Here is a 12,685-nt window from a genome sequence, read left to right as displayed (position 1 = left end):
GAGAAATAAATTATTTGCTGGGAGAAAAAAAACTTGATTCAAAGCTAGAGAGTGTGTGGTGCGGATATTTTCTCCTTCTCTGTTAGGTTTAAATTTAAAAATATTTTGAGAGATGGTGAAAGCTACATCCCCTTTTATCAAAATTGATTGCATTTTCCAAAATATAGCTACTTGTTAGTTATTTTTCCCAGTATTAGACAAACTCTCTTTTTTAAAACAAATATTCTCCAAATTGGGTAATGACAGTTATTATACAGAGTCATAAATGGGTTTCAGTATTTATTTGTTTTGTTTTCAATTTCGATACCATAGAAACATATACAGTATATCTAGGAAATACATTTACATTAAGTGTGAAAAATCAAATTTTGTAAATGGCATCCAATACCATAGCATACTATACTCCTTTGTGACTTTTGTGTCACCCTGTATAACTACTAAAAAAATTACTTAGAAAAACCGCTAGTGAATACCAATTCTTCCTCTGAAACTGAGCCCATGTACTGTGGGCTCAGTTTCAGAGGAAGAATTGGAAAAATCATCTCTGAGCATTCCTTGTGTAAGAAAACTCTGAAATTCATGAGGTTGTCAAAGTAACACTGAAGATGTTCCCGCTGAAGTTGCAGATACTTTTCTTGGCTACTTAGTCTGAGAGCATCTTGAATGCTGGTAGAAAAATAAAGATCCCCTAGAGCAGTTTCACAGAGGTCTGGAAAGGAGGCTTAAGGTGAGGGTGCAGTGGAGTTCTGCTGGTGTACTCAATTCTAACCTTACACTATCCATTCAGAGAGTGGCCATTCAGTAACCTTTCTGATTCTGGGGCTGGAGCTTTGACTGCTGCCCTCTGGTACTTGTTGTGCAGCCCAGGGAAAAGCATTACACAAGATTGCTGCTTATGCAACTTGTGAAAAAGTACCTGTGCTAGAAAGACTCCTGGTTGCTTATGTCTGCCTAGGTCTCCAGTGGGGTTCTGGTGATTGGTTTAGTTTAGAAGCTGAAAATAAAGCAGGTTTTTTTTACTCACATGTAAAAATTATATTTCTTTTCAAAAAGTGAAAGAATCAAAATTGGCAAATATTAAATGAGGCTAGAATGAAGGGAAACCACAGATATTTTGCATACGGTACACAGTTGGGAGTATTCTTTTAGTGAGGAGTCTATTTTTTGTTAATTGATGTATGTTTTTACCATGTTTTATTGTTGTTTACATATTTTAACTGTTGGAATTTGTATGTTTTATGTTGTAAGTCGCCTTGAGTCCACACGCGTAGGAAGGCGGGGTACAAATATTCCAAATAAATAATAAAATAAATATTTACCCTTTTAAAAACTGGTTATTTTACTTTAAAAGCTTCCCCTGTCTTTTATTGGCGACACTCTTTTGGACACTGTTTAGTGGGTATAACTGGCTTAAACTATGAGTGACCAATATGCTATTTTTTCTAAAAATGGAAACTTTTATTCAATATGTTGTATCAATCAAGTACAGTCTATTTTATATATAAAGAACCCCCATTTTACTTGAGGTATTCATTCACTATGTGTATGAATTGTTGTTTGAATTAGCATATTGCTTTTGAAGACAGTTTCTACTGAAGTGTTAGCAATCTAAATGCGTGATTAGCATTATAGTTCCTATGCAGGTAGCAGTTTTAATATTTCTTTAGAAACTGTAGAAAGGCTGTTTACATACAACTTCTTCCAACAATGAGTGTTTTCCTTTTTAACAGGGAAATGAATTGGAAAATATTACCATCAGGGTCTGTTAAGTACTTCAGAAACACATCTGAATCTGTTGCTAAGGTTCATGTTTCTCATAAAGAATGGCTAATGTGTATATGTGTGTGTGCGTATGTATGTATGTAGAAAGTTTGACAGGATTCCTTAAAATCATTATGTGAATGATGTTTCTTCTATCCAAGAAGACATATTTGAAGTATAAGAAAACCTGATGTTAAAGCATGTATGAATCAAATGGTTTTTTATTGTTAGTTCGTGTAGAGAACGCATCGAAAATTGGAAACAGCAACTAGCTGGTAGTCTGTAGAGCTTGGCAATGGAAAAGGAATCTACAGTGAAATCCAGCTCAGAAAAAAAGGTCATTGATTGAGCATACCTATACCTACTTTCTTTGAAGGAAGCCTATTTATTGAATGCAATAAATATGGTGTTTTGATTAGATATGTGTATGGTTTTGCAGTTAGTGGCCTTTAGCACAGTATCTCATAGCCAAAATGAATAATAATAATAATAATAATAATAATAATAATTTTATTATTATTTGCAGGGTTGTTAAGAAACTGCAGGTAGGGTAACTTTAGGAAAGATGTTTCTGTTGGTGTTTGTTATTACAGTAAATTCCCAAGCAATTTAGGGTTTGTATTTTAACTGTTCATTGCTTGTCTTTATAAATACAGTATACTGCAGAACTGTATATAATACGATATTGCTATTAGAGGCAAGTCATCACAACCATTGACATCCAGGCCTTTATTTCAGGAGATGTCATCTGGCATATAACTCACTTTTCATGATCTTATTTCCTTTTATGCTGAGTTCTGCAATTTGATCACTTACCCTCTAGTGAATATTTATTTTCCATATATACAAAGAACATTTTTTGTTTTATGAAAATAAACTTCTATATAAGATAATTGCCTATCAGTTTGTGCTTCTGGATGTTTCTGGGAAATTATTTACAAACAGGCAAAGACACATAGGCTGCAGTGAGCAAAGGTTTGTGATTGTTAGCTGATTTGGGTTTCTCATGTGAAATTGGAAGATGGCCAGGGAATGGTGCAATACATGAAAAGATGTAGAACCGAAACAAAAAGCAGAAAGTCTGGAAATAAAGGAGGGCAACTATGTTCAGTGAGCAGCTTTGTGAATGTATTCCCTAAATTTTACTCCAAATTAAAACTCTTATTCTTGCTGCTTGTCCTAAGCATTATTTTTAATGCGGCTATATCAAGCATACATTATTTGATTGTGTAAATAATTGATTTTAATTGTAAATTGTCTTTATTAATTATGGTAACCAAGCAATTGTACATTATTTAGAAACCGCATAAAGTGTATATGGGACACTTGATTTAAATTTCTGATCAAGAATGAGCTCCCTTTTTATAATTATTTAAATTGTCTTTAGTGAAAGTGTGTAAGCATGGTTTTAACCACTCTTCCACATACATATTTTGAAAATGGATAGGAAAAATAACACAGGAGATTGCTTTAACTGAATCAATCGCTGTAATGGTTTGAGTGTTGGGTTAGGACTTCAAGAGACCAGGGTTTGAATCCCTGGTTGAGAGAGTATACCTTGATCAAGTCATACCCCCTCAACCTCAGAGGAGGGCAATAGCAAACTCTTTAGAACAGATCCTGCCAAGAAAACCCTATGATAGACTTGTCTTTGGGTTGCTATCAATCATAAATGACTTGAAGGCACACAACAAGAACAGCAACTGCGTTAATTTCCCAGCATATATAAAGACTCTTAGTTTTCTTGGAGAGATGTCTGTAGATATGATATAGCTTGTAACATTTGTTAATGAGCTTTGGTATTTGTGTGTGCATATATGTGCTGTTAGTGACAGGAAACACGGTTTTTAAATTGCATATCAGTAAACCAAGGACAGTTGTCTTTTCTCTTTCTCCCTCCTCCCTCTAGTTTTATCATTTTCTTAAAGGTAATTTCATTCTTATTACTGCTTTTTGATTGTCAGGGAGTCATAGTGCATAGTACAAATAGAACACATTGTTCTGTTTCAATGTGTAAAGTCATGTAGAGAATCCATGGTAGAACTGAGAGTTCACTTATTGAAATGATCTAAAAGGATAAGATGTCTCTTTATTATTTATGTATGAGTTACATTTATATCTTCCCTTTCCTTTAGTGGGTTCCAAGTAGGACACATGGATCTCATACTACCCACTTTGTTCTTATAAGAACCTTGTGATCTAAACCAGGCTGAAAGGGGATGACTGTCCCAGTGGTCCCCAATGTATGCCACAGCTCATTGGAGACTAAAGTTTTCTAAAACACAGCCTGGCATTTGTAAGAATTGTACCACACTGGCTTTCTTGTCACTTACTGGAATATCCAGTGGATATTATTAATGCAGCAGCTTTATTGAAGTATTTAGCTGTTGTGAAGCTGAGCAGTAGTTGGATAGGGAGTGAATCCCAGGTAAGATTAGTGTAAACATACACATTTTCTGAAATATTGATTTTTTAGAATCTGAAGCCTACAGCTGAGATGGCTTGCTGTCTCCATACTATTGGGTTGCCTTCAAGCATCTGTTTAGCCAATATTAGATGCACAGTTCCATATTAGAATGATCATTCTGGTCAGTTTTTAGAAGACATCTCTTATCTCTCTCAAAATGATTGTGGAAACCATTCTTCTCTTTCTTATTTCAACTCAAAGCCCATTGCAAATTGAACCACATTAATCTGATTCTGTCAGGAGTTATCTATGAGAGTCATTCAAATAGTAACACCCCACATTTGTTTTCTCAGCCATTAAAAAAGATAGAAAATGAGAGTGTGGTGGACATCCATAAACGTGTGTGCAGTGTGTGGGAGCTGGGCAATACATTTTCATAAGCACTGGCTGACTTTTTGTCTCTAGCTCAAAATTCTGCAGCCAGCTTTCATCACCTGTAACGATCCGGAACAAAAAGGCCACCGCCTTGACATCACAGTTCTCCCACAATTCAGAAGAATTGCGGTCTGCTGTGAGATTTTGCAGAACCCATCTTGCGCAGATTTTCAAATATCCGAGAATCTCAATAATTGAATATACACTTCCAATGCTTACAGACAGCCAAAGGGCCAATTGCCGTGTTGTTATATGTCAATCTGCACAAATATTGGCATCCACATGGTTCAACATGTCTGGAGTGCTATCTGTGGTAGGACATCCAGCACACAGCAGAACATGGAGCTCGTTTTCTGTACTTCCTGATGCTTTAGCTCTCTTAGTCCCCTGCCCAACAGTGCTCCTGTGGACTGTACAACTCCCATAAATGGCATATAGACATTTGTGGATGTTCACCATTCTTTCATTTTTGTGAACCAAAATTTCAATTACATCTCATTGATTGTAACAGATTCTGCAACAGATATTTCATAGTATCATAGCATTGGAAGAGACCTCGTGGGCCATCCAGACCAACCCCCTGCCAAAAAGCAGGAAAGTGCATTCAAAGCACCTCCGACAGATGGCCATCCAGCCATTTTTAACAGTTCACTATTGTTCTGCAATCTCTCAGAATGACCTGAAACTCAGTACATGTGTGGCAAAATCATCACATATCAAGCATGCAAAAGTATATTTTTCTATCTTTGTTAATGGCTGAGAAAACAAATTTTGGGCATTATTTTTTGATCAAGCCTCATCAAATTTCAGGGTCCTTCAGTCTGTGGTAGAATCTGCACAATGGTATGATCTCAAGCTGTCCCTAATCTGATTTAGTTTAGATTTTATTTATTATGCCACAGTCATGTTTTTCTAGTCAGCAGTGTACCTTGTGACTTAATGACTTCAGTGGAACTTGCTTTTTTGAGTCCCACATTTGATTTGTCAGTAAAAGGGGCAAGAGAGGGACAAGGATTCTCATCATGCTGCTGTCAAATGGTGGGAAGGAGTGTATTAGGTTGACTATGTTGGAAGACCTCTGGATCCTTGCAAATGTGGCAGTGGAAGGCTCTGACTCACTGAAAGCAGCAAGAACTGCCAGTGGCTTTCGTGAAGCCAGCCAGCTCTTACTCCTGCTGAATCACCCCAAAGCAATAACACCTTTGTACCTGCCTTCAATTTGTCCTTGCCTGGGAATGTATACACAAACACACATACACATTGATCGGTCTGAGGAAATAGGGCTTACCATCTCAGTGCCGGTGGGCTCACCATCTCAGTGCCGGTGGGTTCATGTAATGCCTGCATCTTACATCTATTCCTCATCAAGCCTATTGTTTCTATTTTGAGTTTAAGTTTAATCATATATTACAATGGCTTAAAACACATAGCTACATTTTTGAACTTCCTGCTCCCTAGCCCCATTTAAAAAAAAAACTTTTTACCCTGAAGAAGAGGTTGAGGTAAATAAAAAATTTGCAGACATTTGCAGAATTGTAATCAATAAAGGCCTTGACTACCTGCAGAGTTTATATTTTGTTTTACTTTATACAACCCATAATTTAATTAATTCCAAAAACAGATCTCTGAAACAGGCTAAACCAGTTAAATTTAAAATACACTGGCAAAGAGATACCTTGAACTGCTGCCAAACAGTCTACAGTATTTCACCACATTCATGAGAAAGGTGTTCCATAGTTGAGATACCCAAATTGAGAAAGGTCTCTCATTTGCCAGTACACAGGATACTTCAAGAAGAGCCTCACTTCATTATCTTAAGCTATGAGTAAGCTGACACAGAAAGACATGGGTCCTGACCAGTTATGCTTTTTTATATATATATATATAAAAGGGATCCATCATGTTGAAATGTCACATGTTTGTTCTTGCAAAATGTCAGTTATATACTAGAGGATGCATGGTATTCGCATCTCTTCTTTTGTCAGACTGTTCCAAATTGAATTGTCTGCACTTTGAAAATGCACAGCCTTCTGTCTCCAGATGATTCATGCATGGATTTATGCAAGATGCTAATTAACAGCTTAAAGTAACTATTTTCTATATTTAATTTTAGATTTTTATGTAACAATGCTCAGGTCTTTGGGTTTTATTGATTTTTTTGCATGGGTTTTTCATTCCATTGTAGATTTAGACTTGCAGAATGGGCATATAAGGTGCTTTACTAAAGCTATAATTGCTGCACAACTACTTTTTCATCATTCTTTCCTCCTTTAGCATATCATACTGAAGTTTAGTAATTAATCACTGTAGGAGAAAAAAAACCCCGATGTATGCATTTTTTAGTTAACCATTGCTATACTTCCTTTCTATTGTTGTTATTTTGGGCCTTCATCATGACAAGTTTTTTAACCCATCCTTCTCTTTTTTGTAAAGCATATTAAAAACTGTTTTAATCATCTTTTGTGATTTTAAATTAAACAAACCTTATTCAGATCTGAGATACAAAAGTTGGTCTTGCTTTGGTTCTGTTATCTCATGTTGAGCAAAGCACAGTACATGATCTCACAATTACAATTCTCTGTTTTATAATTTTATTCCATGTTAACTGTGCTTGTTTGTGTTCGACAGACATATGCAGGGTATGTCGGTCTGAAGGAACTCCAGAAAAGCCTCTCTATCATCCGTGTGTATGCACTGGCAGTATTAAATTTATCCATCAAGAATGGTAAGTTTTTCTTCCTGTTATGCTCAGTGGTGCATGCGGCTTCACTTATGGACATTGAGTGGTTTCACAATTGTATAAAGAAACAAAATTTCATTACTTTCCAACTGACTTTGCATATTAGTGCTAGTGATTGTTAACTTTTTAATGTTTTAATAAGGTTTCACATGTACATGCTTTAAATACCAGGGACATCACTAGATGTGAAGAGAAAATAAAAACAGTTTATAGTAGTCTAATCTTAGTATGGTTAATGGAATTACCTAAAAAGATGGTAAAATTCTTACGTAATTACTTGATATTATTGATCAACAGTGGGTTTGCTTTTGAAGACATTTTTATACAGTAATGTTGTGGTTTTTTTTAAAAAATGCTGTGTATTATATATTTTTTTTGTCTTATTGATACAGTTGCTTTTGTCAGAATCTGGAATAACTTTTGCATGCATGCATATTTTGCCTTTATCATGTAATGCCCCTCTGGTGGATCGATCAGGGATAGGATTCAAATTGTTTTAGTGCAAGCAAATGGCAGCAACTAGAATGAGAGTAATTAAAACAGGAATAACCACTGTGCATGTAGGTTTTACCCTTTATGTTTGGATGCTTCACCTTAAAAAAAAAACCAAACAAACTTATATGTGGCTTTTTGGCCCTAGTTGGTGTTGAAGAAAATACGTTTTATAACTGAAGATCAATATTATTGATTTGTAATGCAATAAAATAAAATACTTTACAGACATTACCTCTTTTGTTCTGTCCTCAAATATTCGAATGACAGTTCTTGTTTAAAGGTATATCTTGCTGAAATTTCCTAATTTCTTCTGTTCAAAAATGTCTTGCTTTTACAGCTGCACCAGTATGATTGTTATCTTTTATTGCAGCTTAGTTCAGTGGCTCAAACACAGCAGAAAAGAATACTGTGAATTATGTAAACACAGATTTGCTTTCACACCAAGTAAGTATATGACATGACTTTATATCATGTTTACATTAAGTAGTTTATTATGGTTAATTTCATGTACAAAGGCTCTGTAACTGGATTAGGGCCAAGTTTACCTTCAGAAGATGGAATACTACCATATATATACCATATTTAAGCCATCTCTGGTGTTGCATACTAAATGCTCGATTACAACCATTACTACAGTCTCTTGAAAATAATTGAAATCAGTCAAGCAGCATGTAAACAGTATCTTGCTATTTTGTTTGTATTTTCAAACAGTATTTATGTTACTAGCAAATGTGTGAATTCAACCTTTTGATAATGACTTTTTAAACATAGAACAACAGAAAAGAGTTTACATTGATGGATAAGTTACCCAAAATAGCAACAAGCAAGTTGACAAAAAGGCAGCTATGACTGTGTTCTCTGTAATAAGCAGCATTTGATAGAAACATCCAATCATGGAGCTGGACAAGACCACAAGGGCCATCCAGTCCAACCTCCTGCCATACAGAAACACACAAGCATAGCATTCCCAATAGCCTGGCCATCCAACTTTTTTTGTGTGTATATATATATATATATATTTTAAAAAACTCCAAAAAAGGAGACTCCACCACACTTCAACGTAGCATATTCCCTTTCCAAACAGCTCTTGCCATCAGTAGGCTCTTTCTGATATTTAGGTGGAATCTCTTTTCCTATAGTTTGAATCTATTGCTTCATGCCATAGTCTCTGGAGCGGCAGAAAACAAACTTCCTCCCTCCTCAATATGATATCCTGTCAACAGGGCTATCATGTGTCCTCTTAACCTTTCCTTCTCCAGACTAAACATGCCTAGCTCACAGAGCCGCTCCTCACGTAGCATGGTGTCCATACCATTGTGGAAATGTTACTGCGGTTAGATTCTTCCTTTGGCAGCTGTAGGACTTTATTGTAACATGGGAGAATTAAGCAGACCTTCTGTGGCCAAGGACAGAATCAACCTGCTTTTATAGAACAGGTTGAGTGTTCATACTACGAGATCAGTATGCTGAACCTGCAGGCTCTTGGTTGAGAATGGCTTTGCAGACGCGACACCATTTTAGAGGCAGCTGTTCCTCCAACTTTGAGACCATGCAGACAAAGCTGTAATATTGTGAGCCTATGCTCTAATTTGTAAAATCCTTCCTGCTCTTCTACAAAATTGAGTATGGGAATGGTTGCTAAGGTCAATAGGCCAGTGATAGAGCATTTGCTTAGCTAGCAGAAGCTTCCAGGTTTAATTCTATATCTCTAGTAGGAATAAAAGAGACTCCTCTGTGATACTCTGGAAGCCCATTGTTAATTATTGTAACTAATACTGATGGACCAGTAGTAAGTGAGTTTCCTATCTTTCTGCACTAATTACAAATTGCTAAATGAAAAACCTTTTTCTAGTGTTTTCCTACTTGAATCTGTTAGTGTTTCAAATTGTTTTCTTTCTATTTTTGTTCTCCCTTTTTTTAGTTTATTCCCCAGATATGCCTTCCCGGCTTCCAATCCAAGACATATTTGCTGGACTAGTTACAAGTATTGGCACGGCAATACGATACTGGTTTCACTATACGCTTGTGGCCTTTGCATGGTTGGGAGTTGTACCTCTTACAGCATGTAAGTATTTGTTTTTTTTTTCTTGTTAGTGGACACCTAGATTCTGGTTATAACCAGGATGCAATCACTGATTATCAAATAATCAACTATCAAACCTAGATGCAGACTAGTTCAAAGGTGATTCTGGGACATTGCAGATGTCTGTGCTTGCACAGAGAACAGTGGCACACCTATAAACCTGTCACTCAGGCTTCTGAGGCACTATAGAATTCATAGTACGTTTACGTCTTTTTTTTTTTTTTTTTTGCTGGAGTTGTAGATAGTGGCACAGAGATGAAAGTTATGCATGCAGAGAGAGAGTAGCAAACTCATTACATACATTGTGGTCCACAAATTATGAGAATGAGATGGAGAGGAGCTACAATCTAACATTAGATTTTAAAAAGTTGCTGAGGATTAGATAATTGGATTCTTTAATTCTCTCTGCACATTGCTCGGAAATGTCTGAGATAATATTGTTGCCATTATGAAATAATGAAAGTATTTTTAAAAAATTGATTGAATGTTTTCCCTTTCCTTTGAATTAGTATGCAGATGCAAATTCTCACAGATCTTTTGTTTGTTAATTAACAACTTCATATGATGAAGTTTGGAATGTCTGGCACATTTCCTTTATCTTAAAAGTTGAATTTGGAACATGTCAGAATTGGACTGCAAGGAAATATAGCCCCTCTGCACGTTGAATTCTCCAGCATGCCATGTTTTGTTGCATTTGACAATTTTAGAATCCAACTTAAGTGGTCAGATATTGTTGATTGCATTGTGATTATTTATTCTTTAGGCCGCATCTACAAGTGCTTGTTTACTGGCTCTGTGAGCTCACTACTGACACTGCCGTTAGATATGCTTTCAACGTAAGTATAGTCTAACTAATATGAACTTTTCTCTGCGGTGCCTCTCAAGGAATCACAGATTTTCTTCTGTGTTGATTGCTGTTGCATTTTCTTGAATGTATGGAAATTAATGCTACATATTCCAATTTATGGTCCATTACTACTATTCTAAAAGTATGAGTGAAATACTTGATGATTGAGTAGGGTAATCAGGGAATAGTGTTTCAACTGTGTACTTTACTGAGTAATAAGAAAATGATCACATTGTGAAGGAGTGCAATTTTACAATTGAATTTTAAATTTCTAGCAAGTGGTGGTAATGATAATATTCATAAAATGTAAGATTTAACATTTTGGGTAATTTGATTGGGCAATTTGATTACAGCTGCACTACTAATCAGCATATTAGTAGTGCAGCTGTAATTGAGACAATGGAGAGAAACTAGACAGTAACTCTATGCCAGTGGTTCTCAACCTGTGGGTCCCCAGATATTTTGGCCTTCAACTCCCAGAAATCCCAACAGTTTTTACATTGGCTGAGATTTCTGGGCGTTGTAGGCCAAAACACCTGGGGACTCATGGGTTGAGAACCACTGCTCTATGCAGTATTTAAAACAACAGTTTTATTTGGTTGGTAAACAGTTTGATACAACTTAAGATGTAGGTTTGAAATAATTGCAGGCTTCCTAGTATATTATTATAGAAGGTATTTTATCTGTCAAAAAAAAAATTCTGGTGGGCTTTACCATGAGCTAAAGTGTCTTCTGGTTCTGTAAGTCAAGAGCAATGTTTGCAGTGGGAGCAGTTGTGATAGCAGGCTTATATAATGTGTTGGCTATCTCTTTCATAGAGAGAACTTACTGGCAGACTGTTTGCAAGGTTGTTTTGTGGTGACATGCACACTCTGCGCGTTTATCAGTCTTGTCTGGTTACGTGAACAAATTGTCCATGGAGGAGCACCGCAGTGGCTGGAACAAAATCAGCAGCAAGCCATCAATGATGTTGGGCAACCAAATGAGGTAATATGCCCTTCAGTTTGTCAGTTGTAATTTAGCTTGAATCATTTTCTGTTGCATATTAGTTTGCTTTCTCTCTTGTCTGTCCTGCAGTTTGGAACTGCTTATAAAATTAATCAAATTAATAGAGTGGGGAGGGAGAGATTGTGCACATCTGGCAAAAATGCTTCTTTGTGTTTTAATTATCAGGTTTCTTAGAACAGTTTGTTTTGAATGTTCTAACCATAATTTAAAGTTTCAGAAATGAGTTTCGACAAGCCTTACCATCCATTTTCTGTTGCAACAAAACAAAGATGAGTTTGAAAGCTGCCACTTACATTTTAGATAAAGTATGAGCGGTTGTGGTATGAGAATTCAAGTGAGAGTTGGTTACTTTATAAAGAAAACAAGCCAGTTAAAATTTTTACTGCTTGTTTCAAATAACTATAGTAGGAATTGCACATAAATTATAAATGTTATAGCAAAGTCCGATTAACAAAAATAGGGGTAAACATTTCAGAACCCTTCCTTGTGGTCATGCAAAACAGTTAACAGAAGAACCCAAGGCTAAAGCTTACTGTGTAAGGCTAGTAAGGCTGAACCAGTGTCATAGTATTTGCAAAATTGTGTACATACAGCTGTGATACAAATTGCTACAGAAGGTTAGGATATCTTAGTGTCCTTTAATACAATTCTGTTTCTGGATGATGCAGCTTGCAAGATGCTCTCTTCTGTTCAGGATTTCCTTGTTACTTATGTTGCTTTAGGGCAGTTCTTCTTAACCTGTGGATCCTCAGATGTTTTGGCCTTCAACTTCCAGAAATCCTAACAGCTGGTAAACTGGTTGGGATTTCTGGGAGTTATAGGCCAAAATACCTGGGAACCTACAGATTGAGATCCACTGCTTTAGGGAATTAAGTTGGATGAAAAGGAAATCAGGTTGCTTTTGAATGC

At 36.2% G+C, this 12,685-nt stretch overlaps 1 protein-coding gene across 1 annotated transcript in view; it reads left to right on the top strand.

The window, feature by feature from the left end:
* MARCHF6 (membrane associated ring-CH-type finger 6) overlaps window positions 1-12,685 on the top strand; it is a 47,434-nt gene that overhangs the window by 8,580 nt on the left and 26,169 nt on the right. The window contains exons 2-6 of the mRNA XM_060774651.2: window positions 7,232-7,328; window positions 8,209-8,282; window positions 9,760-9,903; window positions 10,685-10,757; window positions 11,587-11,755. Of these exons, the coding sequence (XP_060630634.1) occupies window positions 7,232-7,328; window positions 8,209-8,282; window positions 9,760-9,903; window positions 10,685-10,757; window positions 11,587-11,755 (557 nt within the window). The remainder of the gene's footprint in view (window positions 1-7,231; window positions 7,329-8,208; window positions 8,283-9,759; window positions 9,904-10,684; window positions 10,758-11,586; window positions 11,756-12,685) is intronic.

The sequence above is a fragment of the Anolis sagrei genome, chromosome 4 (assembly GCF_037176765.1).
Source record: "Anolis sagrei isolate rAnoSag1 chromosome 4, rAnoSag1.mat, whole genome shotgun sequence".
NCBI lineage: Eukaryota > Metazoa > Chordata > Lepidosauria > Squamata > Dactyloidae > Anolis > Anolis sagrei.
Note: the sequence above shows the minus strand (reverse complement) of the source record. Positions and strands in the feature narration are given on the sequence as shown.